General features: G+C 43.7%; 1 protein-coding gene across 1 annotated transcript; it reads right to left on the reverse strand.

Moving 5' to 3' along the window:
- Positions 1-1,395: 1,395 nt before the first annotated feature.
- Positions 1,396-25,416, reverse strand: LMCD1 (LIM and cysteine rich domains 1). Its single transcript, XM_073645025.1, has 6 exons — positions 25,121-25,416; positions 10,783-10,871; positions 4,566-4,821; positions 3,799-4,101; positions 3,389-3,604; positions 1,396-1,807 (listed from the first exon to the last, which is right to left on the reverse strand). The coding sequence occupies exons 1-6, from the start codon at positions 25,145-25,147 to the stop codon at positions 1,646-1,648; spliced, it is 1,053 nt and encodes a 350-aa protein (XP_073501126.1). The 5' UTR covers positions 25,148-25,416; the 3' UTR covers positions 1,396-1,645.
- Between the last annotated feature and the right edge of the window lie 1,932 nt (positions 25,417-27,348).

Genomic DNA, 27,348 nt, shown 5'->3' on the forward strand with positions numbered 1-27,348 from the left:
ACCTATTCTGCAGATGGGGTCCAGCTGATAAATAAGTTATCACCTATCCTGCAAACAGGATACTTACTTACATGCATGTATGTATTTTTGCTACTGGGTTTCATTAACAATTACGCACGGTTTGCTTTCTATACTGTATGTGCTGCACTGACTATTAGTGGCTTCAGATTGGGTTAACAGAGAATCTGTCAGAGAGCTCATTCTGAAGGTCTGACAGAAGGGCTTTTAACTCTTTAACTGTCTTTTTCTGAGCTCTTCTCAGCTTTATTACAACCACAGACCACATCGAAGTTGAGGGTACAGGGACAGAAAGAATCTAAACAGCCATACAGTGCAACAATTTTAAAGGATCCTAAATGGAAAAAAAATATTTTTTAGCCCCAAACACATGCATTTAAGTAAAAAAAAAAAATTGGACAACCTCTTTAATCTGTCCTCACTGTGCTCCCCCGTAGTGGTGAATTTATAAAATATCCTTTCTATATCTGCAGGTCATCATGGAATCTTATCCTGCCCCTGATTATCAGATTAGAACTGCACAGAATAAATATTAATGAACAAAAATATAAAACAATGGATTAAGAACCAGGACACCATGTAAACTGAAGGCTGGACGTACACACATGCATCATCTGAGCATTGAGCTTTCTGGATGATTATCATTCATGGCAGGGAAATGTTGCAGGCAGGATTTTCTATTTCTCTCAAATTTATCAGTCTTCCATTTCCCTAGTGTAGAGGTTTAGAGGATGTGTATACTTTTGCAATTAAAAAATGAATCAAATTTACAAATAGTTTAATTTAGAAAATTCTTCCGCTTTGTCTCTATGGTTACAGACTACAAACATTTCTTGTGTAGTCAGATCCTACAGTCATGAACCCCTCCCCTGCTCCTGCCTAATGGCGTAAAGTGATCTGACCCTGCAGTCATCTATTACTTCCTTTCTCTATAACCTACAGAGGAGCGCAGAAGAATAGGCAAGTGAAATGGAGTGATGCCATCCGACTACACAGGGGTCATTGTAGTCTGTAACCATGGAGATCAAAAGGGAGAATTTTCAAAATAATAAACTGCAGGATCAACTACTGTAAAATATAGACACATGGGTGTGCATAGTTGCTGTGTACGTTTTCTTTTACAGCCAACAATGTATCTTTTAAAAGACCGAAAAATCTTTACATGTGCTAATAAAAATTGTAACCTTCTCTGGGAAAACTATAGTTAAATTACATGCAAAGTTTGAAGTTTCTCATTTTTTTGACCAGCACAAGGTCCACAGTTCTGGACTTGGCGTCTACCTGCCCTGGTTATTTGGGGGTCAGCCTCGAGATGGTGATCTGGAGCTGACACTTCACGGCTCAATAGTCACAATTATAACAATAAACGTAAAAAAATAAATAGAATATCTGTTAGTATTCCAGTATTTGGCATTGAAACATCCGCTCAAGATCTGTCAACAGCGAGGTGCACAAATGGTCAGTCACCCTGATGACCGCTCCTCCAGTGACACCACAGCTCCAGGATGGTCATCTCTACATTGTGCCCAAGCTGGAAAGTCCAGAGATGATGGTGGAGCTACCAGGACCGACATCAGGCAGAAGGAATCCACCGGATGCCCCAGGATTGGATGCAACAATCCTCCATCTAATGAGCGGCTCTGCTACTGCTGCAGAGGGGGCAGAGGAGAAGAGCTTTGTCCAGGACATAGGGCCCATCAACGAGCGACTGCTCACAGCCGGCACAGGTAAAATGCTCTGTGTGCCACGACTTGCCATCATACTGCTGAAAATGCTCTGAGAAGATAATCTACAGGAGGAAGAGTACAAAATATACATGAATAACACACAAACATTCTCCTTACTCTGATCCACATTTCTCTATAGAAAGTAATATTATAGTAGTTATATTCTTGTACATAGGGGGCAGTATTATAGTAGTTATATTCTTGTACATAGAGCAGTATTATAGTAGTTATATTCTTGTACATAGAGCAGTATTATAGTAGTTATATTCTTGTACATAGGAACAGTATTAAAGTAGTTATATTCTTGTACATAGGGAGCAGTATTATAGTAGTTATATTCTTGTACATAGGAGCAGTATTATAGTAGTTATATTCTTGTACATAAGGGTCAGTATTATAGTAGTTATATTCCTGTACATAGGGGCAGTATTATAGTAGTTATATTCTTGTACATAGGGGCAGTATTATAGTAGTTATATTCTTGTACATAGGATCAGTATTATAGTAGTTATATTCTTGTACATAGGAGGTAGTATTATAGTAGTTATATTCTTGTACATAGGGGCAGTATTATAGTAGTTATATTCTTGTACATAGGAGCAGTATTATAGTAGTTATATTCTTGTACATAGGGGGCAGTATTATAGTAGTTATATTCTTGTACATAGGAGCAGTATTATAGTAGTTATATTCTTGTACATAGGAGCAGTATTATAGTAGTTATATTCTTGTACATAGGGGGCAGTATTATAGTAGTTATGGTTCTTGTACATAGGAGCAGTATTATAGTAGTTATATTCTTGTACATAGGGGCAGTATTATAGTAGTTATATTCTTGTACATAGGAGCAGTATTATAGTAGTTATATTCTTGTACATAGGGGCAGTATTATAGTAGTTATATTCTTGTACATAGGGGGCAGTATTATAGTAGTTATATTCTTGTACATAGGGGCAGTATTATAGTAGTTATATTCTTGTACATAGGGGGCAGTATTATAGTAGGTATATTCTTGTACATAGGAGTAGTATTATAGTAGGTATATTCTTGTACATAGGAGTAGTATTATAGTAGTTATATTCTTGTACATAGGGGCAGTATTATAGTAGTTATATTCTTGTACATAGGAGTAGTATTATAGTAGTTATATTCTTGTACATAGGGGCAGTATTATAGTAGTTATATTCTTGTACATAGGGAGCAGTATTATAGTAGTCATATTCTTGTATACAGGGGCAGTATTATAGTAGTTATATTCTTGTACATAGGGGCAGTATTATAGTAGATATATTCTTGTACATAGGAGCAGTATTATAGTAGTTATATTCTTGTACATAGGGGGCAGTATTATAGTAGTTATATTCTTGTACACAGGGGCAGTATTATAGTAGTTATAGTCTTGTACATAGGGGGCAGTATTATAGTAGTTATAGTCTTGTACATAGTGGCAGTATTATAGTAGTTATATTCTTGTACATAGGAGCAGTATTATAGTAGTTATATTCTTGTACATAGGGGGCAGTATTATAGTAGTTATATTCTTGTACATAGGGGCAGTATTATAGTAGTTATATTCTTGTACATAGGGGGCAGTATTATAGTAGTTATATTTACTGGTATACATAGTGGGTCACTATTCTCACCTCATCACATCCCGTGCACCGTGGCCGCTCACTTTCACAGTAATGTCTCCCACACCACAGCCGATCGCTTTTCCAGAAATAGATTAGGTTCACCAGGGCTTCTCTGCACTGGCAGCATACAAAGCATGCTGGGTGCCATTGTTTCTTGTACCCTGCCCGGTCGGCATAGATGGCTGGGGCATCAGCGGGCATTAGCTGCTGACAAAACTCGCACAACTGGAGGAGAAAAGCAAAAAATACTTAAATGTTATTTTCTCTTTATTAGCTAAAAATTCTATTTTTTCAATTTTTCGATATGGTCACAACTCTTGGGAGCCAATTTACTAACACATAGAGCAATACAGAAGTGAGAGCTCTTCACTATATGAGAGTATCAGGTGGCGGAGAAGCCGGGTGAGCGCAGTACTCACATAGTCCTTGTCCGCAGGCTCCTCTGCTGCGTTGTCTGTCACCTTTGTAGCACTAGGATCCTTCTCGTCTTGCTTGGCGCTGCATGGTAATGCCACCTCTGCCACCCCCATCACGTTCTCCTTGATTTGCTCTACAAGTGCTTCCATTACTGACTTCTCACCCTCCATCAGACCTTTGCAATATTTTGGGTCATAGTCATGGACTGGCAGCTGCTTTACCAGCTGTAGGCGTCGATAATGTGCCCCTTCTGTGCCAGCCACGGGCTGGAGCTTCTTCGGGATTAATTCCATATAGCGCATGGCCTGGAGAAACACAGATTATAAAGCCATTAGTATATAACTTACGCTCAGTTATAAACTCATCTACTTTTACCAAATAAATCCCCCAACGTGCTAGAAACGGAGAGTGGAGCCTGCAGATTTTGGATTTCTTCCGTTCCCTCTGGTTCCGTGTTTTTTGCCCATTGGTGATATCAGAGCGGAGCTGTGTGCTCTAAACCAATCAGATGCTTTTCTTCTGCCTCTCCCTCCTCCCTCTCACAGCATGAAGTCTCAACAGCAGCTGCATCCCCCTCCTCTCCCTCCTTTAGGGTTAACTTTTCATTTTGCCACAATTTTTGGGTGCGGAACATTTATATAAAGTTGAAGTTGGGGGAAAAAGATGGAGTTACCAAGAAGATCCTGTCTATTACTCCTTGAGTGTGAAACTCTACAGTATACTTAGTTTTGACCACTGCAGCCATGGACATGAAGTATGATGAACATACCAGTTTTTGGTTGAGCCCGGGAGGTGCCCACTCATAGGTGACAGTGAGGAAGGTGGGATCTTTGCGGGAGGTAATGGGGTTGGTGATGATCATACGATTCCTCTTGTAGACTCGCGCCCCCTCGCTGCCTTTCACACGTGCGGTCAGTCCGGAGTACCGGGTATCTGAGAGCAGCTGCCCGATCCGATGATCTTCTTCTACTTCTGTGGGTAGAGAGTGGTCCTCACGGGGGCACTGGCACAGACCACACCATTTCCTGGAACAATGGGATTTTCAGTATGAGATGAGATGACGTGAGGAGAAGAAGAGACTCCTGAAAACAAATCACTTGCAAATATTAATGATACCGCTATCAACAGGTCCCAATGATGTATACAGCTGCCTTGTTATGGGGGGGGGGCTACATCCCTTCCTCTGCCCCACTATCTCATCACAGTGTCAGTCTTCACTGCTACTATAGCATTGTATTCATGAACTAGAAGCTTGTCAAGTGAAAAAAGCTATACACATTTGTTTTTATATATAGTTATTGGAAAATAAAATAATGTAATGTCATAAATACATAACACCGCAAAAAAATCACAAATTATGACGCATAAGCGGGTCTGAAATTGTCACTTTGTGATTAGTCAGAGCGAATCTTGTCAGCAGGCTTTTTCTATATAATGTGAGATCATTAGAATGTAGAGGTAGAGACCCTGATTCCTGTGATGTTTCACTTTCTGGGCTGTGTGTTCTTGTTTCAATGCAATCAGTGTTTTATCAGCAGGAGATTATCACTACAGGACTAGGTGTCTCCTGCCTCCTGGTCCAACCACACCCCTAGCACTGATACAGTGTACACAGGAATCTGCCAATCAGGGGTGTGGGCGGGGTTATACAGGGCTTAGCATTCTGAGCTCTGCAATAACTGCAGAGAAAACAGTGACCCCATCTCTGAGGACACAGCTTTTAATCTTAATTATCTAGACGTCTAAATACAGTACGTCAGGAGAAATACACTATTATTTTTATGAGGACTTTTGAATTTATGTATTTTTCTTTCTTCAGGTGGGACAAGAAACATGGACTTTTGTCATAAGTCTGAATGTTGACTTCTCTTGTATGTGGAGTCGATATTTGTTAATTGATGAATGGCTGTTATTTACATCTTATATCAGCTCCTACAGTTTATTGTACTGTTATCTTAGCACAGGGTCATTGAACAATGCTGTTTGCTAATATGTTAATTACATATTGAACCAGGCCAGCTAGCTTGTTGATTTGCAGAGTAATGGAAGCTAACCTATGCAAATTGATTAAATGCTCAAACAATGAGACATGAGCCCCTGCCCTATGAATGATGAGAAACACCTTTACAAAATGACAGCCGAGAGAGACTCAGAGGCACAGTAACTCTTCAGAACAGCAGCTTGGTAGCATGGCTCCATCCAGAAGGACCACAGATTTGGATTCTACAGGGAACATGGCCCTGGCTGGAAGAATACAGATCTGCTTCATTGACTATCACAGAACCCATGGAAACATTTGGGGAAACCAGGGTGGGACAATGAGGTCACCTGAAACACATGGATATGTTTTGAGCAGCCAGGTTGGGACCCACTGGTCGCCTGGAACCCATATATACGCTTGGAGAAAGCTAGGTTGGGACCCACCGGTCACCTGTAACCCATGTATACACTTGGAGAAAGCCAGGTTGGTACCCACCGGTCACCTGGTTCCATGGATATGTTCGGAGAGGCCAGGGTGGGACTCTCAGGTCACCTGGCCATGTACCTCAATGGACTGTCAGCTTCCTGAGCTTGCCGCTACCACCTCTCTGTGGGTGCCCGCCAAAAAGCGGGGTGCCATTGGTGGGGGTAGTCGGCCCTGGAAGCCTCAAAGTCACAGATGCTTTATCCCCGGCGAGCCAGCGGAGGGGGGAGACTGTGTAATTTGCACCACCTTGGGTATTAGCTGGGACTGTCCTGTGTGTTATTGTCCGTTTGGCGGTCCAATAAAGTATTGTCGCCCTGTGTTGTCTGAGTAGTGTTATGCCCAAGGGAGACCCTGGGTCTCCCCACCATCATAACTGTTGCACCCAGTAAAGTAAGTGATACATCACTGGAATCAGGACTTCAGTTCCTGCATCAAGCTGATGTCAGATTACATGTTAAAAACAATGTGTCAGCAGGTTTTCGCTAAGACTCAAAAGGTCTGAAGGCAGCAAGGCCTCCTGACTTTGTAATCTTTAAACACTTTTGGCTTTGCAGTTCTTAAACAATACATAAAATAATAACGCCATAAAGATGCCTAAAAAATACCAAAGTGTTCAAATAATATCACAATAAGGTGTATAAATAATACCACTATAGAGGACTCAAATAATGCCACCAAACAGAGCAAATATAATACCGCCATATAGTGCATAGATAATACCATTATAGAATGCATAAATAATACTAATATTATTATACCACCAGACAGTGCCTAAATAAAGCCACCACAGACTGCATACAGTAAATAATACCTCTATTAAGGGCTCACGTAAAACTGCTATATAATGCCATCCAGTAATCACACAATGCTATAAATCAGAGCTGAAATAATAACACCATGCCATTATTAAATGATACTGCCATATGGTGCACACATTGTCTTGGGATGGGACATTTACAGCAATAATGCGGTGGTTGGGGGGTCGGCCTCGATCTGCTCTGTGCATGGAAGGTCTGCGATGAATGGACGACACGTTTCCTGGCAGCGATGACTTTTCTAGGCTTCATTATTGTGGCCACATCTCGTCTGCTCTGACACCCACTTATCTTGGGGGGGGGGACACAGAAGCTTTGTGCTCCAGATTCCTGCAGCCCCCCACCACAGAGCAGATACCGGCTCTGACCTTTCCTCTTGTCCAAAAATTCTCGGCTTCAGGCCCAAACACCTATGTTATCCCCCTCACTTTCTGCCAGGGCTGATTAATGCCGGGTTTATGTCCGCTCTGATGTATCAGGAGAGGCGCCTGTGCAGCTTTCCCAATATCCCAGGTAAATCTGCTAAAGCCTATGTAATGGCGGCCTGACGACAGCATGTAGTAATAGGTCTTATATATGTGAGCGCAGCTCTGCACAGCTAAATACAGCAGAACGACTATGTGGTACCCCATATAGCGCTGCTATCTGCCCCAGCAGCCCCATAAATACCCCCGTTATGCTGCACTATTGCCAGTGCTCATCTGCACCAGCCCAAGCCACAAGGATCCCGGGTAAAATACCGTCCATCGACACAAATATCCCATCCTGTTGTCCCTCTTAACAATACTCTACTGCTGGAGTATTGGAAGCACACTCATATTTTTAGGTACTAATAGCACCCCACATTACTAGTGCCCACCTCTGGCCACACACAGCAATAGAGCCTCCTTAATGCAGCATGGAGTAATTGTCCCCTTTATACCACACAGTCTCCGAGTGGCACATAGTAATCGGGCCTCTTAAAATAATACTTAGCCCTATGAAGGATGGACCGCGCTCAGCTGGACACCACTGGCCTCTGCCGTCAGCGTCTGAGCCCTCCGCGGTCTGTGCCCTCCTCCGCGGTCTGAGCCCTCCTCCGCGGTCTGTGCCCTCCTCCGCGGTCTGTGCCCTCCCCCGCGGTCTGTGCCCTCCTCCGCGGTCTGTACCCTCCTCCGCGGTCTGTACCCTCCTCTGCGGTCTGTGCCCTCCTCTGCGGTCTGTGCCCTCCTCTGCGGTCTGTGCCCTCCTCCGTGGTCTGAGCCCTCCTCCGCAGTCTGTGCCCTCCTCCGCGGTCTGCCATAGTGGAACCTCCCGTTGCTACATAGTAAATACACCTGATATAACACGGCTATATCCCCCTCCTGTACAATGACTGATAGCACCTCTCTATACAGCAGCTACACAATATGTGAGGTCACAGCTCACCTCCTCCTCCTCCTGTACAAGGTCTGATAACATCTCTATATATGGCAGCTAACACAGGATCCACCATTCACATTAGGTGATATCACAGGTCACCTCCTCCCCCTCTCTTCACGATGACCTTTACTCATTAGATGCTTGAGTTCAGTAGATAGGGTCACTGGTTGTTTATTGCTGCTATTATACATGTGCATTCCCTGAATAAAAATAAAGTAAAATAAAAGCAAAAAAAAAAAAAAAGTAAAAACACTTTACATTGTTTAAATCAGGTTATTTTCTACTCTACAACTTTCTGATATACTTTGTGTTTTGATTCTTCACCAATTTTCAAGCCCTCTGCTTGCTGTCAGTCAATAAGATCATTTTTGTGATCCCGCACACAGTCGGTTTCGCTCTTGGTACACACAATGCTCTGTGAGCTAAACCCATCAGCAGCTGCACAAATCTCATTGGTAGCTACAATGTATCAGTCTGGCGCTCACAGAGGATTGTCTGCACTGGAGGATACAATTGTATCCGCTCCTCCGATGACAGTCAGACTAGCAGTGTACCAGACTGCAGCTGCACAAGTGTTCTCATTAATGGTGGCAAACAGATCTTTAAAATGGAGGAGAATTGAAATAACAAGTCCGTTAGAAAATTGCAGAAGTATTCATTATGTGGTGATTAATCTTCATTTTCATAAAACGAGAGGACCCCTCCGAGACATTCCAAGACCAAGAGAATTTGTAATGCGTCAACCCCTAGTTACCCAGACGTCGCCCCTTCCATCGTGTTACGGAGCCCGCCGGCTGGTCACAGACCGTCAAACAGGCGCAGACCCAAACCTTCAACAACCTCTCCCGGCCCACACCATATCAAAAGAACGAGAAGCTCGGAGTTAATTGAGGCGTTTCCATGCAGCAATTAGCCGAGTCTGAAGAGCTGGCGGTTTATTTTTCCGACCGCTCGCTCATTAGTTTGTAGTTTTGTGAGTTTATCGCTCGCTTTGCGTCAGTGATCAGCCGAGCGTTCACGAGACCTACAGTACAGACATCTGGCTGAGCACTAAAAGACCAGACAGGATAACAAGTCAATATGTTTCCCTCATTTTCGGAATTACTTATAGCGCCAGATACGCTCCATAAATTGCTTCATTATTGAGCCGCGTGATTGATACAGAATATTCATTTGTCACACCGGTTACTACCCAGAATGTTTCTCTTTGACATGAATAGGAGCTTGTTCTCTCTCCGGCTACAGATGATCATCATTAATAATTCACTAAGAGTCTGCTGAAGTAGCACCCGGATCGCTCGCTTTCATTTGTCATCTCGCCGCGCATTTGTTACAATGTTTGTTTATTTCAGTTTCATTTTGTCTTCGCTTTTATGGCGTCGTCTATCTGTGATTATGTCTCACGCTCGCTGCTTCCACACATCACCGCCTAATGTCGTTTCTTCCCCACGACTTTCCTGACAGCCTTTAAGTAGCCGATAAATATAAAGCTTCATTCTTTACTGCCATTGGGGTTTGCCATGTCCATGCCAGGGCCGAAAAGCTTAGGGGACCCGTGGTGCCTGGTGGTCTGGATAAAACTGTGCTTCATTATGGTGGATGTTGATCGGGGTGATATCTTGTGCCGGTGTCTTTCTCTATATGGTTATACAATGCTGCCGTATAGTGTCTAACTCAGCGTCATACTCTATGGTGCCCAAATAAAAGTGCCATATGGCGGCCAAATAATAATTTGAAACCACTGCCTAAATAGCAATGCAATACTACAACTGTATATATATTTTTGAAGTGTATCAGACAGTAAATAAATACCGCCATACAATGCTCAAATAATACTAACATACAGTCACCAAATAAACAAACTCATGTAAAAAGCTACTCAGTAAGGAGAATGATGTATATAGGCACTAGCTGGCATTTCACTGTGCCCCCATTATACCTTGTGCGATTGCACATATCCCAAAGGCTATCTGCACTTGTCAAGGTGGGGTGGTCCAGGGACCCTGCAGTCACTTGGAGCTCTCAGAGGTAAAAGAGTAAGGGATGTATCACACCGTATCTTGGCAGTGGTGACAAACCTCATGGAAGCTGCCATAGTGAACACGTTGGTTGTCACATGGCTTTACTCGGAAATACATTTTATCATATGACGACAATTTAGGTTTTTGTTTTTTTTCCTTTTACGAAATGCAATGATTACAAATCCAGAAGAAACAGGTCATTAGAAGCCAGACGCGTTTCCTGATTATTTCCGGATCCAATCCATTCTCAGTGTGCAGAAGTTTACTGTCTAATGACTTTACCTCCAGGAGTGCGTCTGGAATCCTGTGCACATCCCCTTACACCTCACACAGGGAGGACCTCTCTCTGCACTCTGCTGTCCCACCGGCATCTGGAAAATAAGAGGACACATCTATAAGATCCATTCAGTTAGCAGGTGTTCACAGTTTTTACAATCAGCCATATGATTGGGCATCATTAGACACATTTAGTTGTAACCACATGGTGCAAGACTTCAAAATTAAGAAAGAAGATGAGAATTTCATATTATTTCAAACTTTTTTAGAGGATCTTGAAAAGTGTCCTTTATCTGCATTTGTTTGCTCCTTTTTACTTTTTTTGATAATGGTTTAATTCCCATGGTAAAAACTACCCTGCACAAGTTGTGGCCTGTCTGCAGACCCCATAGCGGTGCCCTTGAGTTTACCTTCACTTCTTGTATCAAAGACAGTTAATTACAGTGACACCACGTGATCACAGGTGGAATAACAGTGATAGAGGAAGACGGGAATGTTACTCATCTTAAATGTTGCATTCGACCATCACTTTGAGTCTATTTTAAACATGAGAAGATTAAATTGGTGCAAGATAACCAGAAAGGCATGTGCTAATCCACCTCACCTGTCCCCCTTAAGAGCAAGGCACTATTGTCAGACTATATTGTGTTTTGTGGAAGGTATTCGGTCCCTGCAAGAGATCATTCGCATGCAGCCGGCTGGAAGCTCTAGCAGCACGGTCCTGTAGTCCCAGGGGCTTAGGCTGTTTAGCTGAGATATGTCATGTCACATAAATTCATTGCAGCCGTCATCTCTGTCACAGCAGACAGAAATAAGCCTGGCAGCTTCTCCAAGACCTTGCAAGACTTCACCAAACCAGGAAGATAGACACGAATTCCTTTCCCCCCCACCACTTTCAAATTAAAAAAAACCTTCTGCTTGTGCTTAGTGCATTCCTGGCTTATCGCAGAGCTATAACTCGCACTGGAAAATGGACTGAGGGCAGAAGGTGATAACTCTGCGTGCTCAGGTGGCATTTACAAGTGGGAATGTTGCAGATGTAGCAGTGCACTAAGGTACAAGATGCAGGGACCTATAGGGATTAGAGCTTCTTCTTATACAGTGGCTTGTGAAAGTATTCACCCCCTTTGGCTTTTTACCTATTTTGTTACATTACAACCGGTGTTTAAATAGTTTTGTAATCCGATTTGTGTGTGATGCATCAGCACTAAATAGTCTAAGTTGATGAGGTGCGAAAAATATAGGCATAAATTAAATTTATTGAGTCAAATACCTAAAAATTGGCATGTCCATATGTATTCACCCTTTTTGCTATGAAGTGCAAGCAATTCCCTTCATAATTCACATGCTTAGTGACAGGACGTCGTCTGTGTGCAATCTGAGTGTTACATGTCTGTCAGTGTATTCACTTTACCTTTTCTGAAGAGGCTGCAACACCATTAACAAGAGGCACCACTAACCAAACAACACCACGAAGACCAAGGAGATCTCCAAACAACACCACGAAGACCAAGGAGATCTCCAAACAACACCACGAAGACCAAGGAGATCTCCAAACAACACCACGAAGACCAAGGAGATCTCCAAACAACACCACGAAGGCCAAGGAGATCTCCAAAAACACCACGAAGACCAAGGAGATCTCCAAACAACACCACAAAGACCAAGGAGATCTCCAAACAACACCACAAAGACCAAGGAGATCTCCAAACAACACCACAAAGACCAAGGAGATCTCCAAACAACACCACAAAGACCAAGGAGATCTCCAAACAACACCACAAAGACCAAGGAGATCTCCAAACAACACCACAAAGACCAAGGAGATCTCCAAACAACACCACAAAGACCAAGGAGATCTCCAAACAACACCACAAAGACCAAGGAGATCTCCAAACAACACCACGAAGACCAAGGAGATCTCTAAACAACACCACGAAGACCAAGGAGATCTCCAAACAACACCACGAAGACCAAGGAGATCTCCAAACAAGTCAGGGACAAAGTTGTTGAGAAGAACAAGTCAGGGTTGGGTTATAAAAAAATATCCTAATCTCCCGGAGCACCATCAAATACATTATCATCAAATGGAAAGAACATGGTACCACAACAAACCTGCCAAGAGAGGGCCGCCCACCAAAACTCTCAGCCTGGGCAAGGAGGGAATTAATCAGACAGGCAGCACAGAGACCAAAGGTAACCCTGAAGGAGTTGCAGAGTTCCCAAGCAGACTGGATTTTCTGTCCATACGACCACAATAAGCCGTATACTCCATAGAGGTGGCCTTTATGGAAGAGTGGGCAGAAAGAAAGTCTTTACATACATACAAAAATTGTAAGGATCAAAAGACATATGAGAGACTCCCCAAATGTATGGAGGAAGATGCTGTGGTCAGATGAGACCAAAATTGAACTTTTTGGCTATCAAAGTGTCTGCTTCGCCAAACCAACACAGCTCATCACCCCAGGAACACCATCCCCACAGTGAAACATGGTGGTGGCAGCATGATGCTATAGGGATGTCTTTCGGCAGCAGAGACAGGGAAAATGGTCCGAGTCGAGGAAAAGATGGATGGTGCGAAACACAGGGATATTCTTGAGCAAAACCTGTTTCAGACTGTCAGTGATTTGAAAACCAAGTCCAAACAGTCAGCACTCCATTTCCAAGGTGCTGCATGTGGGTAATCAGCCAGACGAAAAGAACAAGCCCTGGTACTCACGTGTTCACTAATGCTTTTTAATGGCAATCCACACGAAACAAGGTGTTTCAGCCTCTCCCAGGCTTTTGTCAATTAACAAAAGCATGGGAGAATAGTTATGTACTATTATAGTTATGGGTGAATAGTTATACACACTGAAGTTTTCAGTTATTTTGTCCTATTTGTTGTTTGCTTCACAAAAAAAAGAAAACCAAATGTTCACAGTTGTCGGCATTTTCTTTACAGGAACTGATGCAAACCCTGAAAAAAAAAAACACCAAGCAAAATTACATACTGGCTGGGAGTATATATCACTCATACATATCCTCCAGTCCCGGCTCAGAAACCGGCGATCCCCCACAGCGCACAGTGCGTGCACTGGGGGAGTCATAAGTCTGCAGTTACACAGAGTGACTGCAGACTTATCGATTTGGACCGGACAACCCCTTTTAAAGGGAGTGTGTCAGCCCAGTCTGTATAAACTTAGCACATAGGTGACAAATTATCAATGTAGCTTTGCAAGAAAACTAGAAGTAAAACACTTTGAAAAGCTACACATTCTTTGCAAAACTTTTGCAACTTTTGGTGTTTTTTACATTAGTTTGAAGCAGCAAAAGTGACAGCTTTTCTTATTCCAGAAATGCTACTCCAATCCCTGACTGGAGTAGCATTTCTGGCGACACATATGGAGACGTATGCCAATGAGAGGATGCACCAAATTCACTAAGTGGAGGCACCATACTCCAGCGAGTCCCACCATTAAAACTGAAGTGCATAGTGCCAGTTTTAATGAATCGGCCCCATAGAAGTGAGGGACACAAGTGAGCACTTTCTGTAAAAAAAAGCTCAGGCAAGTCAGTGCTGTCAGTCACCAGTGAGAGAGGCGGGGACATGCAAAACAACTGGGCGGAACAGTACACTGAGACTCTTGGCTGCACCCAGATTGCACCAAGCACCTAATTATCATATTTGTTAAACTTGAGTCCGACATTACAGGACTATAGGTGGGATTTTTATAGGGGTGATATTCACTACAAGGCTTTGTGCTCAGCCCAGACTGACAGTATAGACTATTGCTTTAAAAAAAGAAAATTCAGGCCACCTACAGCTGCCATTAGGGGGAGCTAATGAGCTTATTGAAGACAGACTTATCATTAACACCATGAGCGACTGCAAAAAGGCCCGTTCATGGTCATCCAGTCTTCGTCCTCTACCGGTGTCCTGTGCCGGGGCTATGGGATCTAATAACCAGGGGAAATTTCTCCTGTTCTCCTATGTGACTTTATCCCCCCACCCCAGCGCGGAGCTGTACTACCAGATCAGTTCAGGCGCTGCTAGAAGTATTTCTAAAAATTGCAGTACCTTTATCACTCTGATGGAACAAATTATTAGAAAATGATCGGGGGCATGCCCCAGCGGCCTCAGAGGACCCCCTAGTTCTGATTGCTGGGTGGGATTACAGAACGCGCCTCCATTGCATCTTTATATTTAATCTCTTCAGAAATTCCTACTTAGAAAATTGGGCAAAATTACAGCATGCGACCCCTGAGAAATGGAGGAGGCTGTAAGGAAATGCCGCGTTCCAGCTCCGCTATGCGAGTGCGGCTGCAATTCCACCGTTATAATAGGATTATCTCCGGCTATAATTTATTTTTTCCCGTTTGATAGGCGTTAAATAGCAGCTGGTATTGTGCTCGGTCATGCTTGAGTATTCTAGGAAATTATATGCCCCCCCACCCCAGCCTAGGCTTGAAGAATTCTTAGATTTCCCTTTCATTGACCTAATGCATATATCAAGTTCAGGATTGTGCCCCCGGCAGTACAACGCCGAACAACAGACCTAGAGTGACAGAGGATATGGCGGCGGATCTAATCATATGAGCTCGCAATTCAAAAATGTTGTCAAAATGATTTCAGAAGCTTCGGGATGTCTGGGAATAGACAAACATGGCTACATTCTCCCGCAAAGAGCACCACAGGGGTCTCCATGGGTGTTTACTAGGGGCAGACTTGCAGTACCACACATAGCCTAGGACAAGAGGGGCGCTGTTTTCTAAGGTGCCTTACAGAGCGCGAGTTCAGGGGTGGGGGGGGTGACAAATATATTTGAAAAATAAACTTCCCAACATTGCATAAAAAATAGTTTTGCAACTTTCTAAGGGCTCCTGGAGACGTCAGCGGATCTCCATTTGGTCTCGGACCGCAATGCACGGACCGGCAGCAGGTTTCCGACAGCTTCATATATTCCTACGAGGCCCGTGGACAACCCAGAGGCAGAAGACAATAAGTTCAAGGTCCTTTAAAAATAAACAATAGATTCAGAGGTCAAAGCCAAGTCTGAGCCATGGCAGCCCCCCCACCCACTAGGAGTTAGGGATCCTGCGGAGCTCAGTGACAGCTGTGATTCTACAATAATGGTATTGGAAGGTTGATTTGTTACAATGTATCAGTGCAGATAAGAGGGGGGGGGGTCAGATTTGTGCTGCTGATGTTTAGTCATAACCTGGACTGGACACATTGTAACAAACTGTCGTCAATATGTAACACTTTATAGCACAATGCATGTGGACGGGATTACAAAATATTTCTGGAATTCTGGTCACTCTCAGATGAAGCAGAACAATTCTGTTGCAGAAATGTGAGTTTCACCCTGTAGTCTACATTCCCACAATATGGATTGATGCACTTTTTCTACTGCGTATTTTTGCGCACAAAAAAAACCTCAACATATTTGCATGAACTGTATGGAAATCTCACGCTTTTTTTGGGGGGAAATTGACCTGCGGTGCACTTTTCAAATCTGTAATATGTCAATTACTTTTGCAGAAAATAGGTTTTATTTGCGTATTTTCCCCATAGACTTGAATGAGACGCTTAGACTCCACAGACAATCAATCAACACATATGAATTTTGGCAGCAGAAACACGGTAAAATTAGACATAGTCCGCACATGACTTTATTGATAAAGTTTCTACAAAGTGAAGTGACAGGAAGTTTCCAAAACAAAGTGGTTTTATTTAAAAGAAAGGTAAAATCCGGTGCCACATGCGATAAATCCTTTTATTCCAAAATTAAAAGTCACAACATGTCCCTAGGAGGGGGAACAACTGGACGCGTTTTGAGGACACAGCCCCTTATTCGTCAGTATACAAATGAATTAAAAAAACAACACATTTATAATAAAAACTGTGACCACCCCTAAACATGTGTGATAGATTAGTATACAAATTAGGATATTAACTCCTACTTAGACAAGATTTGCGTGTAACGAATTCTCATAGAATATTCACATATAAACTTAGGAGAAAAAAAACCAAAAAAACAAAACTCTAAAAAATTACCTCTAAACTTTACCACAAGCCCTTCAGCGGTAATTCTCTCTTGAGAGCTGAAAGTAGTCACCCAAAACATGTTATAAAAAAAATTTACCAGTAGGTGAGTTCATTAGAGCTAGACGCAATTGTAGTGAGCAAGAGGGTTTTGAGGAGGAAACTAAAACCATGTCAGCGAGACTAAAATCTAGGGGATATGAAAAATGGATGATCGATAGGGCTGTATCTATAGCTACATCTAAAGATAGAGAAGGTCTGTTGACACAATCCGAAAAACATAGTTCCAATAAGGTGAAATAGTCATTAACTTTCTCTACGCCATATAGTGATCATTTTTACATTAAACCAATTTTTGTCAAGAATTTACCCATATTATATCAGGATGACAAATTGTCTAATATATTGGAAGCAGGCTGCAGGGTGGTTTCAAGGAGAGGTCCGGATCTCCGCAATATGTTGTCACCCAGCGTATTTTTGGACAATAAATTACAAAGTCCCACCTGGCGGAAATATGTCGGTATGTATAAATGTGGTGAAAATAGATGCTGTATGTGCAAATATGTCGCTATGGGTTCAAGTTTCTCTGATCTACACACGGGTAGGAAATATGACATAGAGTCTTATATAAATTGTAACACCTCCCATGTTGTCTATATGGCAACTTGTGCCAGCTGTTCAGAATATTATATAGGCCGCACTACCAGAGCCCTTAAAGCAAGAATATCAGAACATATTACAGGAGCAAATCCTGCCCCAAAATCCATCAGGTTATCAGGTCTCTCCAAACATTTCAGAGAGGTACATGCGGGCAATATAAGTACATTAAATATTAGAGGCATAGAGAGAGTATCACGTCCCCATCGTGGCGGTAATTGGGAAAAAATGCTCCATAACAAAGAAAAATTATGGATATTGAAATTAAATGCACGGATACCGCAAGGTATGAATTATAGATCAGATCTAATGTTTTTTTTTTAATTAAATTATACATATATGCTTGCATTTATAATATTATATGCATGTTCTGTTCTGTGCATTTATATGGCAAATTTTAATACATATAATTTTATTTTTTTTTTCTCCTAAGTTTATATGTGAATATTCTCTGAGAATTCGTTGCACGCAAATCTTGTCTAAGTAGAAGTTAATATCCTAATTTGTATACTAATCTATCACACATGTTTAGGGGTGGTCACAGTTTTTATTATAAATGTGTTGTTTTTTTTTAATTCATTTGTATACTGACGAATAAGGGGCTGTGTCCTCGAAATGCGTCCAGTTGTTCCCCCTCCTAGGGACACGTCGTGACTTTTAATTTTGGAATAAAAGGATTTAATCGCATGTGGCACCGGATTTTACCTTTCTTATATATCCTTGCAAGTGTATGCTGGACACTAATCCGTGAGCCTGGGATTCCTGTGAGTATTAGGTGATGTGAGCTAATTATCTTTTTTTCAGTTTTATTTAAAAACACGGCCAATCAAAAAGGAGACAAAAACTGCAGCCGAAAAAACATGATAAAAAAAAACAAAGTAGCCAAAATAGGCTGATTGGCGCAGAACTACAGCACAAAAAACTGCACCAAATACTCATTGTGGGAATTCAGCCTTATGCTGCACAGGGTTAAAGCTGCAGCAAATTTGTGGATAATCTCTACTACCTCTGATCTATGCATTAGGGTCATTTACTGACACCCAGGTCACCCCAACAATCTACCAGGGGGACATGACGGGCTTTGATCTCCTTCCTAGGTAATTTGGGAAAATCTGAGAAAATATTATTTGCATAATAATTTGGAACACAGTGTACATCTGAGCCACACTCTTTATACAGCACATCAATAAGCCCCCCCCCCCCTTCATGTGTATGCAGCCGGGGGTCTCCCCTGTAGACCTCAGTACTGTGCAGACCCCTGAATCCCGGCTCTGCAGCCTTATACAATGGGACCTGTGTGCAGGGCAGAGAGGGGGAATAAACCATCTGCATCTGGAATCACTTTCTCATTAATAATGAGGCGGAGAGGATAAACCTCCTCTAACCCTTCCTGGCAGAGGCTCCAACGCCGCATCCGGAAACAAGTACCTGGATCTGCTGCAGATTCCTCCATAATTGAGACATTTCTCTGGAGCTTCCCAGTCTGAGGATCATCAGTGATCACCGGTCTGGGGTGTTTTATACGATTGTCATATATCACAGATACATGAGGAAACGCAGGAGCAGCCGCATTACCCCCCAATAAGCCTGCGCACTTATAATATCTGAGCTTGTCATGATACATGTAGAGCTGGGGTATCTAATCTATGTGTAATAATATATATATAGAGCTGGTGTATCTAAGCCTATCATGAGTGATACTCTCCTGTGTATCAAATCCGATCAGGTGTGACACCGTCTGTTGCCCCAGTGTATCTAATCCCATCCTGTGTGATACCATCTGAGAGAAAGCAGTAACACTCGGTGTTTATTTCCAGCACCATCTGTTTTTGCCGTCCTGGCACCGAGGACACGTTGCCCGATCTTGTTCTGCGGTGTCTGACATGAGTTTTCATGTTCTTTTCTTGCCTGAGGTTTCAGCTCCAGAATCGTCTACATTCAGCTTCACGGCGCAGAGTTATTTTTATAGGGTTCATTTACAGACTGGGTGCGGTTACCTGTCCGGCAGCATCTCGCCCCGCACCACCTTGTCTACATATTTAGCAGCCCGGCACCAAAACACATTGGAGGAAGCCGAACCTAGAAGAGCAGGATGGTTAATAATAATAATAACAACCCATCCACCGGAACTGGCGAGATCAACCGGAGGTCTGAAAGTGTCCAGCAATGAGGACCAGAGACCGAGCAATAACCTGACCGAGCACTGCCAGAAACAACGAGACATAATCATAGAAAAAAATAAGAGTATCTGACCAATAAATCATCAGCAAATGTGAAAACATACCATTATACGCCAGAGCTGCGCTCACTATTCTGCTAGTGCAGTCACTGTGTACATACATTACATTACTGATCCTGAGTTACATCCTGTATTATACTCCAGAGCTGCACTCACTATTCTGCTGATGTAGTCACTGTGTACATACATTACATTACTGATCCTGAGTTACATCCTGTATTATACTCCAGAGCTGCACTCACTATTCTGCTGGTGCAGTCACTGGGTACATACATTACATTACTGATCCTGAGTTACATCCTGTATTATACTCCAGAGCTGAACTCACTATTCTGCTGGTGCAGTCACTGTGTACATACATTACATTACTGATCCTGAGTTACATCCTGTATTATACTCCAGAGCTGCACTCACTATCCTGCTGGTGCAGTCACTATGTACATACATTACATTACTCATCCTGAGTTACATCCTGTATTATACTCCAGAGCTGCACTCACTATTCTGCTGGTGCAGTCACTGTGTACATACATTACATTACTGATCCTGAGTTACATCCTGTATTATACTCCAGAGCTGAACTCACTATTCTGCTGGTGCAGTCACTGTGTACATACATTACATTACTGATCCTGAGTTACATCCTGTATTATACTCCAGAGCTGCACTCACTATTCTGCTGGTGCAGTCACTGTGTACATACATTACATTACTGATCCTGAGTTACATCCTGTATTATACTCCAGAGCTGCACTCACTATTCTGCTGGTGCAGTCACTGTGTACATACATTACATTACTGATCCTGAGTTACATCCTGTATTATACCCCAGAGCTGCACTCACTATTCTGCTGGTGCAGTCACTGTGTACATACATTACATTACTGATCCTGAGTTACATCCTGTATTATACCCCAGAGCTGCACTCACTATTCTGCTGGTGCAGTCACTGTGTACATACATTACATTACTGATCCTGAGTTACATCCTGTATTATACTCCAGAGCTGCACTCACTATTCTGCTGGTGCAGTCACTGTGTACATACATTACATTACTGATCCTGAGTTACATTCTGTATTATACTCCAGAGCTGCACTCACTATTCTGCTGGTGCAGTCACTTTGTACATACATTACATTACTGACCCTGTACTGATCCTGAGTTACATCCTGTATTATACTCCAGAGCTGCACTCACTATTCTGCTGGTGCGGTCACTGTGTACATTCATTACATTACTGATCCGGAGTTACATCCTGTATTATACTCCAGAGCTGCACTCACTATTCTGCTGGTGCAGTCACTGTGTACATACATTACATTACTGATCCTGAGTTACATCCTGTATTATACTCCAGAGCTGCACTCACTATTCTGCTGATGTAGTCACTGTGTACATACATTACATTACTGATCCTGAGTTACATCCTGTATTATACTCCAGAGCTGCACTCACTATTCTGCTGGTGCAGTCACTGGGTACATACATTACTGATCCTGAGTTACATCCTGTATTATACTCCAGAGCTGAACTCACTATTCTGCTGGTGCAGTCACTGTGTACATACAATACATTACTGATCCTGAGTTACATCCTGTATTATACTCCAGAGCTGCACTCACTATCCTGCTGGTGCAGTCACTATGTACATACATTACATTACTCATCCTGAGTTACATCCTGTATTATACTCCAGAGCTGCACTCACTATTCTGCTGGTGCAGTCACTGTGTACATACATTACATTACTGATCCTGAGTTACATCCTGTATTATACTCCAGAGCTGAACTCACTATTCTGCTGGTGCAGTCACTGTGTACATACATTACATTACTGATCCTGAGTTACATCCTGTATTATACTCCAGAGCTGCACTCACTATCCTGCTGGTGCAGTCACTATGTACATACATTACATTACTCATCCTGAGTTACATCCTGTATTATACTCCAGAGCTGCACTCACTATTCTGCTGGTGCAGTCACTGTGTACATACATTACATTACTGATCCTGAGTTACATCCTGTATTATACTCCAGAGCTGCACTCACTATTCTGCTGGTGCAGTCACTGTGTACATACATTACATTACTGATCCTGAGTTACATCCTGTATTATACCCCAGAGCTGCACTCACTATTCTGCTGGTGCAGTCACTGTGTACATACATTACATTACTGATCCTGAGTTACATCCTGTATTATACCCCAGAGCTGCACTCACTATTCTGCTGGTGCAGTCACTGTGTACATACATTACATTACTGATCCTGAGTTACATTCTGTATTATACTCCAGAGCTGCACTCACTATTCTGCTGGTGCAGTCACTTTGTACATACATTACATTACTGACCCTGTACTGATCCTGAGTTACATCCTGTATTATACTCCAGAGCTGCACTCACTATTCTGCTGGTGCGGTCACTGTGTACATTCATTACATTACTGATCCGGAGTTACATCCTGTATTATACTCCAGAGCTGCACTCACTATTCTGCTGGTGCAGTCACTGTGTACATACATTACATTACTGACCCTGTACTGATCCTGAGTTACATCCTGTATTATACTCCAGAGCTGCACTCACTATTCTGCTGGTGCGGTCACTGTGTACATACATTACATTACTGATCCGGAGTTACATCCTGTATTATACTCCAGAGCTGCACTCACTATTCTGCTGGTGCAGTCACTGTGTACATACATTACATTACTGATCCTGAGTTACATCCTGTATTATACTCCAGAGCTGCACTCACTATTCTGCTGGTGCAGTCACTGTGTACATACATTACATTACTGATCCTGAGTTACATCCTGTATTATACTCCAGAACTGCACTCACTATTCTGCTGGTGCAGTCACTGTGCACATACATTACATTACTGATCCTGAGTTACATCCTGTATTATACCCCAGAGCTGCACTCACTATTCTGCTGGTGCAGTCACTGTGTACATACATTACATTACTGATCCTGAGTTACATCCTGTATTATACTCCAGAGCTGCAGTCACTATTCTGCTGGTGCAGTCACTGTGCACATACATTACATTACTGATCCTGAGTTACATCCTGTATTATACCCCAGAGCTGCACTCACTATTCTGCTGGTGCAGTCACTGTGTACATACATTACATTACTGATCCTGAGTTACATCCTGTATTATACTCCAGAGCTGCACTCACTATTCTGCTCGTGCAGTCACTGTGTACATACATTACATTACTGATCCTGAGTTACATTCTGTATTATACCCCAGAGCTGCACTCACTATTCTGCTGGTGCAGTCACTGTGTACATACATTACATTACTGATCCTGAGTTACATCCTGTATTATACTCCAGAGCTGCAGTCACTATTCTGCTGGTGCAGTCACTGTGCACATACATTACATTACTGATCCTGAGTTACATCCTGTATTATACCCCAGAGCTGCACTCACTATTCTGCTGGTGCAGTCACTGTGTACATACATTACATTACTGATCCTGAGTTACATCCTGTATTATACCCCAGAGCTGCACTCACTATTCTGCTGGTGCAGTCACTGTGTACATACATTACATTACTGATCCTGAGTTACATCCTGTATTATACCCCAGAGCTGCACTCACTATTCTGCTGGTGCTGTCACTGTGTACATACATTACATTACTGATCCTGAGTTACATCCTGTATTATACCCCAGAGCTGTACTCACTATTCTGCTGGTGCAGTCACTGTGTAAATACATTACATTACTGATCCTGAGTTACCTCCTGTATTATACTCCAGAGCTGCACTCACTATTCTGCTGGTGCAGTCACTGTACATACATTACATTACTGATCCTGAGTTACATCCTGTATTATACTCCAGAGCTGCACTCAATGTATACATATAATGCATGGTTGATAGTAGAGATGAGCAGGTGAATTCTCAGGACTCCGGTCCAGTAGTCAGGTCAGTGTTCTCAGGCCCTACACCTGCCTCCTACCTGCCAGCATACCTCTGCTATGACATCTTTTGTGCATCATGCTGCAACAATGATGTTGCATCAGGCTGATTAATCAATAGAGTCGGGATGCCGGCAGGTAGGAGTCGGGATGATGGCATGTAGGAGTCGGGATGCCGGCAGGTAGGAGTCGGGATGCCGGCAGGTAGGAGTCGGGATGCCGGCAGGTAGGAGTCGGGATGCCGGCAGGTAGGAGTCGGGATGCCGGCAGGTAGGAGTCGGGATGCCGGCAGGTAGGAGTCGGGATGCCGGCAGGTAGGAGTCGGGATGCCGGCAGCTAGGAGTCGGGATGCCGGCAGCTAGGAGTCGGGATGCCGGCAGCTAGGAGTCGGGATGACGGCAGCTAGGAGTCGGGTGCGGAGCCTGAGAACACGGACCTGACTGCTGGAGCGGAGACTTATTTGCTCTTCTCCAGTTATTACCAGTCCAGGTGTGTGGTGCCCGGAGGTCTGAAGCTGCTGCAGACACTTCTCCCTTTCTGCAGAGCGGTGATTTTCTCTTGCAGTATTATTTATACTTCGGCTGAGAACCTCTTGTGTTGCTGAAGTGTTTGCCTGACACAGAGCAGGCTGCCACCATTCATTTTGATGACACAAGGAGAGAGCACATAAGTAGGGAGCACATAGGAGGGAGCACAGGGGGGTCTGCGCCGCTCATTACTCACCTGTTATTACTGTGGACTTTGGATGAATTGTTTCCCTGTGAATCTTCTGCTGCCTTCATTCTATATTAGCAGCCCCCTGTATACAGAGTCCGTGCTGATCTTACAGGGGGAACATACTAAAAGAGCCCCCCCATAATAAATATCCCCAGGAAATGTAAATTGTTACGTTGTTTCTCTTTTCAGATTGTAAATATTTCTCTTCAGCAGTTACATTGTTATATCTGTTTCTGGGAAAGCTGGCGGCTACTTAAGGGGCAACGTCCCACCTTGTGAGTGGGTGGTCACCCAGCTTTCTGAGGCTCCTGAACGGCAGACCTGTTCTACGTTCATACATGAGCATGACATGTATCATTAGACCTGATACTGGGGCATCTGAGAAAGCCCTGTTTACGCTGGGAGTTGTAGTCCTACAGCAGATAGGAGACGTCGGCTGCTTAGGTTACACTAGAACATTTTGGACTACTCGAATAGCCTGTGAATAGCATCTGGTATGTTCTGCTGGGACTTGTAGTGCTTCTATCTGTGATGCATCATTTCACAATGACTGGGGAGGTGATGTATTCAATTGTGGAATCAGCATGAGACTTGTAGTTCCTCAGCTGGGACCTCACAGTTAGAACCTAGAAGTAAATCTGTGCCGTGTTCTGCTGGTACTTGTAATTCACCAGCACAGGTAGCAGCATTACCATTATCATATGTTGAGTTCTTCTGAGAGTTGTAGTTTCACAAGAGCTGGAAGTATCTGCACTCACCTTCTGGGTCCCAGCGCTGAGCGCCATCTCCTGGGTTGTCAGGGTTGTCAGTCTTCCACCTTCCCCTCCAAGCTCCCAGCACAGACTGATTCACACAACTTCAGCCCGGAGCTAAAACTTCTAGTAAAACTCCGCCGGCCAATCCCAGCCCAGAATCCGCCCCAGAATCCGCCTCGCACCAATGGGGCTCTGGGTTCGGGCTCAGCACTGGGAGTCTTTCCCTTTTTCCCTATGTTTAACCAGAGAACACCCAGACGGTGCGAGTGAGATCCGCCAGACGGTGCGAGTGAGATCCGCCAGACGGTGCGAGTGAGATCCGCCAGCCGGGGCCCGGGGCCAGGAATCCCTGAATCACACCGTCTACGCCGTCCGCCGACCCACAGCGTCCTGCGACATCCGCCGACCCACAGCGTCCTGCGACATCCGCCAACCCACAGCGTCCTGCGACATCCGCCGACCCACAGCGTCCTGCGACATCCGCCGACCCACAGCGTCCTGCGACATCCGCCGACCCACAGCGTCCTGCGACATCCGCCGACCCACAGCGTCCTGCGACATCCGCCGACCCACAGCGTCCTGCGACATCCGCCGACCCACAGAGTCCTGCGACATCCGCCGACCCACAGCGTCCTGCGACATCCGCCGACCCACAGCGTCCTGCGACATCCGCCGACCCACAGCGTCCTGCGACATCCGCCGACCCACAGCGTCCTGCGACATCCGCCGACCCACAGCGTCCTGCGACATCTACACTAAAGCCTAAAGGAATTATAATCTGTGATCAATTGGGAATAACGAAGTACATAACGGGGTGTATCACACAGGATAGGATTAGATACGGGCAGACAGTATCACACAGGATGGGATTAGATACGGGCAGACAGTATCACACAGGATGGGATTACATACGGGCAGACAGTATCACACAGGATGGGATTAGATACGGCGCAGACAGTATCACACAGGAGAGGATTAGATACACGGCTCAGCAGACAGTATCACACAGGATAGGATTAGATACACAGCTCAGCAGACAGTATCACACAAGATAGGATTAGATACACAGCTCAGCAGACAGTATCACACAGGACAGGATTCGATACACGGCTCAGCAGACAGTATCACACAGGAGAGGATTAGATACACGGCTCAGCAGACAGTATCACACTGTATAGGATTAGATACACAGCTCAGCAGACAGTATCACACAGGATAGGAATAGATAAGGGCAGACAGTATCACACGTGATAGGATTAGATACACAGCTCAGGAGACAGTATCACACAGGATAGAATTAGATACGGGCAGACAGTATCACACGTGATAGGATTAGATACACGGCTCAGCAGATAGTATCACACAGGATAGGATTAGATACACAGCTCAGCAGACAGTATCACACAGGATAGGATTAGATACACAGCTCAGCAGACAGTATCACACAGGATAGGATTAGATACACAGCTCAGCAGACAGTATCACACAGCATAGGATTAGATACACGGCTCAGCAGACAGTATCACACAGGGTAGGATTAGATATACAGCTCAGCAGTATCACACAGCAAAGGATTAGATACACGGCTCAGCAGACAGTATCACACAGGATGGGATTAGATACACAGCTCAGCAGACAGTATCACACAGGATAGGATTAGATACACAGCTCAGCAGACAGTATCACACAGGATAGGATTAGATACACAGCTCAGCAGACAGTATCACACAGGATAGGATTAGATACACGGCTCAGCAGACAGTATCACACAGGGTAGGATTAGATATACAGCTCAGCAGTATCACACAGCAAAGGATTAGATACACGGCTCAGCAGACAGTATCACACAGGATGGGATTAGATACACAGCTCAGCAGACAGTATCACACAGGATAGGATTAGATACACAGCTCAGCAGTATCACACAGGATAGGATTAGATACACAGCTCAGCAGACAGTATCACACAGGGTAGTATTAGATACACGGCTCAGCAGACAGTATCACACAGGATAGGATTAGATACACGGCTCAGCAGACAGTATCACACAGGATAGGATTAGATGCACAGCTCAGCAGACAGTATCACACAGGATAGGATTAGATACACAGCTCAGCAGTAAGTATCACACAGGATAGGATTAGATACACAGCTCAGGAGACAGTATCACACAGGATAGAATTAGATACGGGCAGACAGTATCACACGTGATAGGATTAGATACACGGCTC

This window comes from Phyllobates terribilis, unplaced genomic scaffold (assembly GCF_046119375.1).
Source record: "Phyllobates terribilis strain yellow unplaced genomic scaffold, ASM4611937v1 Scaffold_8__6_contigs__length_399053987, whole genome shotgun sequence".
NCBI classification, from domain to species: domain Eukaryota; kingdom Metazoa; phylum Chordata; class Amphibia; order Anura; family Dendrobatidae; genus Phyllobates; species Phyllobates terribilis.